General features: G+C 54.3%; 1 protein-coding gene across 1 annotated transcript; it reads right to left on the reverse strand.

Annotated features, from left to right (window-relative positions):
• Positions 1 to 3,884: 3,884 nt before the first annotated feature.
• On the reverse strand, positions 3,885 to 4,754 carry LOC119385413 (uncharacterized). Its single transcript, XM_037652856.1, has one exon. The coding sequence runs from the start codon at positions 4,752 to 4,754 to the stop codon at positions 3,885 to 3,887; it is 870 nt and encodes a 289-aa protein (XP_037508784.1).
• Positions 4,755 to 5,821: the final 1,067 nt, after the last annotated feature.

A 5,821-nucleotide genomic window follows, 5' to 3' on the forward strand; every position in this document is an offset into this window, starting at 1 on the left:
GAGCTCTTCTGCAGGGCACGCTTCCAACGTCGTGACCAACGGCATGACGAAACGGTCAGTGATTACGTAACAGCGCTCAAGAAGCTAGCAGCAGATTGCAATTTTGGAACAAGCGTAGACGCTGCGGCGGATCCAACAATGCTGCCTCTTGATGTAATGCTGCGTGATCGTTTCGTTTGCGGTCTTCGGAACGAGCAGGTCCAGCAACGGCTGTTCGCAGAAAAGGACTTGACATTCAAGAGAGCCTTTGACATTGCACTGCGAGCTGAAAACGCCGTCGAAGATCAGAAAAACATGAAAACGGAATTCAAAGAGATCCACGAAGCCTGCACAAGTATCGGCAAGACAGAAAATCAACGTCACTCGAGTGCCTCTGCCCAAAAGAAGAAACAACACTGTTGGCGTTGTGACGCGCAGCATAGTCCGGACACTTGCAAGTTTCAGACAGCTTCCTGCAACTACTGCAAGAAACGCGGACACATTGAAAAGGCCTGCCTGAAAAAGCGGAAAGAGGCAAGAACAAACAAGAACAACAACATCGAATGTCCCCGACAAGGAACTTCGACAGTGGCCTCAGCACCAGTCAAGACTCAACAGGATTCACCAGACGTGGCACTTTACGAGCTCAACACCTTAATCGACGCGTCCAGCACGCAGAAGGTCATGACTCAACTGCGCATACATGGCAAGACCTTGGAGTTCGAAGTCGACTCGGGTGCAGCCTGCACACTCATCAGTGAGGCCACGTTCAAAGCTACGTGGACAGATGACCCACCACAGCTTCATACGGACAACATTCTCCTACGCACATGGTCAGGCCAGTCCCTCCGAGTTCTCGGATGTGCAACGGTGGATGTAGCGCACAAGAACAGGAATTTCACATTACCGCTTGTTGTCATCAAAGGAGCAGGTTGTAACCTCCTCGGACGAAACTGGTTTCCTCATCTGGGTATACAGATCACGGGCATCAAGGCCGTATCAGACGACAAACTTGTTTCGAAACTTCTAGACAAGTACCAGTCTGCGTTCGACGAGGACATCTCAGGACACATCGGCCCTGCGGTACAACTTGAACTCGTGGAAGGAGCGAAACCAAAGTTCCTAAAAGCACGACCAGTTCCTTTCGCGCTGCGGTCAGCTGTAGAAGCTGAATTGGATCGACTGCAAAGTCAAGGCGTAATCGAGCCTGCGCAGCATTCGGATTGGGCAACGCCTCTCGTACTTGTTCGAAAGAAAAACGGCTCGTTGCGAATATGCGGCGACTACCGTTGCACAGTGAACCAGGTATCGAAGAAGGCAGACTACCCACTTCCAACAACAGATGAAGTCCTTAGCCACTTGAGGGGAGGCAAAGTCTTCAGCACCCTGGATTTGGCACAGGCTTACCAGCAACTTCACGTAACGCCAGAGACAGCAGAGATATTGACCCTGAACACGCTGAAAGGGCTTTACAAGGTCAAACGATTGCCTTTCGGAATCTCTGCAGCTCCAGCCATTTTTCAACGCTTTATGGAGACTATGCTTTCTGGCATCACAGGCGTTTGCGCATACCTAGATGACGTGATCGTCAGTGGAAAGGACGCCACGGAACACGCTGAGAGACTGGAAGAGGTTCTGAAGAGGCTGCGCAATTGCAACCTTCGTCTCGGCAAAAACAAGTGCTCCTTTGCAGCGCGAGAAGTTTCTTTTCTGGGACACCGAATTGACGAGACAGGGGTCCATACCAACGAAGAGAAAGTTCGAGCAATAACGGAGGCTCCAGCACCAAACTGCAAGCATGCACTTCAATCATTCCTAGGAACGCTGGCTTTCTACGACAGGTTCTTGAAGAACAGGGCAACAATTGCCAGCTGTCTCTACCAGCTTCTTCAGAAAGACGCCACGTGGAGATGGGAGGCCAAGCATCAAGAAGCATTCGATAAACTGAAGAGATTGCTTCTCAGTCAGACCGTACTGGCACACTACGACGAACAGAAGGAGCTTCTCGTCTCATGCGACGCTTCACCGTATGGAATAGGAGCTGTTCTGTCTCAACGTGATTACCAGAATAGAGAGGCGCCAATAGCTTTCGCTTCTCGGACGCTAGGGACAGCGGAACGCAATTATGCTCAGTTGGACAGAGAAGGCCTTGCCGTAGTGTTTGCTGCACACAAGTTCCACAAGTACATTGCGGGGAGAAAGGATACTTTCGTCACGGATCATCAACCGCTTCTCGGCATACTGGGTCCAGGGAAGCCAACGGCTCAAGTCCTCTCACCACGGATGACCAGATGGTGCATCAAGTTGTCGGCCTATGACTACAACATCGTCTACAGGCATGGCAAGAACCATCAAAACGCGGACGCGTTGAGCCGATTGCCACTACCAGAACGTCTCGATGAACCCTGGCCACCAGGCGACGTATTATTGTTCGAAGCTTTATCAAGACCTCCGTTCACTGCTACAGAGATAGCACGTCTGACACAAGAAGACAGCATCCTGCAGAGGTTGTACAAGGCAGTGCAGGATGGCACAGTGGAGAAACTCACTGGAGATGAGTTCGCTCCTTACCGACGACGAGCGACCGCACTAGCCTTTCATCGCGAGTGCCTCACGCTTGGATCACGGGTGATCATACCGAGCTCAGCACGATCCCACGTTCTGGCACTTCTGCACGCTGGTCACCGAGGCATGGTAGCCATGAAGAAGTGCGCAAGGAGCTACGTATGGTGGCCCGGAATCGACAAGGTGATCGAAGAAACGGTGCGACAGTGCCGTGAATGCCTTTCAACGCAGAAGAGCCCACCCAAAGCTCCTATTCCCTCCTGGGACCGTCCCAAGACACCGTGGCACACGGTGCACGTTGACTTCGCGGGGCCACTACTCGGGCGCACCTACTTGGTTGTTGTGGATGCACACACAAAGTGGGTGGAAGTCCGGCACGTGACGCAAGCAACATCCGCGGTTGTCATCGATGTGCTACGAAGCATCTTTGCTACGTTTGGCATTCCCCGAAAGGTCGTCTCCGACAACGGAAAAACCTTTATTTCCAACGACATAAGGCAGTTCTATACGGCAAATGGCATACAGGCTACAACATCACCAGCTTACCATCCTGCCACAAACGGCCAGGCAGAACGCTATGTGGCAGAGCTGAAAAGAGCACTCCTGAGAGATACAGACAAGTCCATACAGTGCCGACTTGCAAGATTCCTGTATAGGCAGCACACGACCATTCACACTGCTACAGGAATGTCACCTGCGAAAGCAATGTTTGGACGAGAGCTTCTATGTCCTCTCGATCTTCTCAAACGGGAGACGGAAATACAGATCCCTGAGAGACAGGAGACATTGACGAGATCCCGTCGCTTTGCAGTAGGAGAGAGAGTGCTCATCCGACAGTTTTTAAAAAAGCCAGATTGAATTGAAGGCGAAATACTGCGCCGCGTCGGACCACGATCCTGGCTTGTAAAAAGCGACCACGGAAAGGTTCGGCGTCATCTCAACCACATGAGGAAAACGAGCCAGACCGGACACACAATCCAATCACCGACAGATTGGAGCGTAGCAGATTATTTCTCGTACACAACGTCAGAAGAGACGCCGTCGAGTTCTGCTGATCAACGGCCTGACTCGCTCAACATGCAAGACAAGACTCCCTCGCAACCGTCGACCTCGACGTCACAAGCAGGAACCACCCGGCAACTGCGGCCACCAGAGGTTAGGCGGCCTCCAGACCGCTATGGAGACTTCGTCTAAGGGGGGAAGAATTGACATGTCTCGCTTGAAGACAACGACAACGAAGTGCGCGCGCGACTACACTGGCGCTGTGGCACGAGCGTGATTCTGGTGTCGAACGTTAGCCATTCGTGACTCCAACGCCTTAGCTGCGCTTTTTAAAGTGTTCATGTTTCCTTGTGTAAAATAAATCGTCTACAGCCACAAGTGGCTGCACAGACGTAACAGTCGGCGATCTCATTGCCGAACAAGCCCCGGTGGCCTGGGACATGGAACGCCTGAAGGTGCCGGGAGGCGGAGATCCGCGCCATCAGCGCTCGGATGCGCTCAACGCGTGGGTCCAGGCAATGTGGGCTAGCGAGGGCTTGCAAGACCGACAGGCAATCGGTGTAGAGAAACGCCGGTTGCCGAGAGGCAGAGGATCTCAAGTAAATAAGGGCCTCCGTGAAGGCCACAATCTCAGTGCAATAAGCACTGTTCGCGCCCTGAACTTTATAGCCACCGACGGCCTTTATGGTTGTGCCGCGACGGAACACCACGTATGCCGCTCCCGATGACAAAGACGTGTGCGAACCGTCAGTGTATATGTGGAAGCCCTGGTTCCGAACCATCGCCCTAGCCTGCTGCACCGAGAGCCGGCATACCGGTCTTTCCTGTGGCATTTGGGCCGGGTGTCTTGTCCACCGGTCGATCGGGAGCGCGATGTTGTCGGCGTCGTATGTAATGCCGTTGCATTCAATAGATTTCCTCAATACGAACAAGGTAAACTCTTGATTGAGGCGGCGCAACTCAAGTTCGACCGGCGGCGCGTGTAAGAGAAGCTGCAGCGCAGCAGTGCGCGTAGTCTTGTACGCGCCAGTCAGTGCGAGAAGCACCGAGCGCTGTACCGATAGTATGCGATTGCGCAGGCGGCAGTCAGGCCGTTCGGGCCACCAGATGGGGGACGCATAAGCGATGGCCGGCAGCACCACCTGGCGGTACAAGAGGCGCACGTGGGATGGTTTAAGATTGCCGGCCATGTTCTTAAACGTCACCATCTTTGCCGCGAGGTGCTCGGCCTTCGTGCGAACGTGGTCTGCGTGCGCGAAAAAGTTTAGGCGGCGGTCAAAGACGACCCCAAGTATACGGAGCGTGTCCACGAACTTTAAACCTTTCGCCGACGCCTCCGCGCGCACCGTGGGGTGAACGCGTTCCATTCCTCCCACGCCATGAGAGAAAAGGAAACTGTGGCGAAGCAGTTGGTACTGTTAAACGGTTGCGTTCTCCAGCGGCTCCTAGTGGGTCGTCCTCTTGTAAACGCCGCTCGCTCTCGGAGCCCGTGCTTTGGCCTGGACTGTCGCCATAGCGAATTGTCGCCGAGTCCCGTCCAATAAACCGCTTAACAAATTGGTGGAGGTGCGGGGTACTCAGGCATGACCTCCGCGATTTCCTGCTCAATCGCTCGACGGAGGGGAGGGGGAAGAGTGGTTGACGGCTGTTGAACGTACTGAGGTTGAGCAAAGTCCAGCAGCGAGAACTGGCGCGCAATTTCCTCGCGCACGAATGACTTCACCTCTGCGATCAAGGCGGAGTGGTCGGATATGGTCGACAAGCCAGCGAGCTCGGCGTCGCGGGATGGAGAGCGACGGGTCATCGACCGCTGCCGGCGCAGCTCCTCGTAGCTCTGGCAGAGCGTGATGGCCTCGGCCACTGTGCTGGGGTTTTTGGCGAGCAGCATCGTGAAGGCATCGTCGTCGATGCCTTTCATAATGTGCCTCATCTTGTCAGACTCCGACATGGTGGCGTCGGCTTTCTTACACAAATCGAGGATGTCTTCAATGTAGCTGGTAAAGGTGCACCACTCAGTTACGCCCAAGTTGTCGCCAGGACGTCCCCAGTAATACCTGCGGCAGCCCCACACAGTTACGCCGAAGCCGCCCCTAGACATCAGTCCTTCGAAGCGGCTGTGCCGGCTACCTACGCCGACGTCATGCAGAGGCCACGACTGCAGCCAACGATGCAATCATATCAGTCGCCACCCCGTCAGTCACGTTCTGCGCCATGGGCGGGCCCTGCTCCAGCAAACCGATGGCGCACACCTGACAACCGCCCCATATGCTTCGCA

The sequence above is a fragment of the Rhipicephalus sanguineus genome, chromosome 3, assembly GCF_013339695.2.
Source record: "Rhipicephalus sanguineus isolate Rsan-2018 chromosome 3, BIME_Rsan_1.4, whole genome shotgun sequence".
Lineage (NCBI taxonomy): Eukaryota > Metazoa > Arthropoda > Arachnida > Ixodida > Ixodidae > Rhipicephalus > Rhipicephalus sanguineus.

Excerpts from the sequence above, each read along its gene's own strand:
- LOC119385413 (XM_037652856.1), bottom strand. The coding sequence starts at position 4,754 with ATGGTGACGTTTAAGAACATGGCCGGCAATCTTAAACCATCCCACGTG.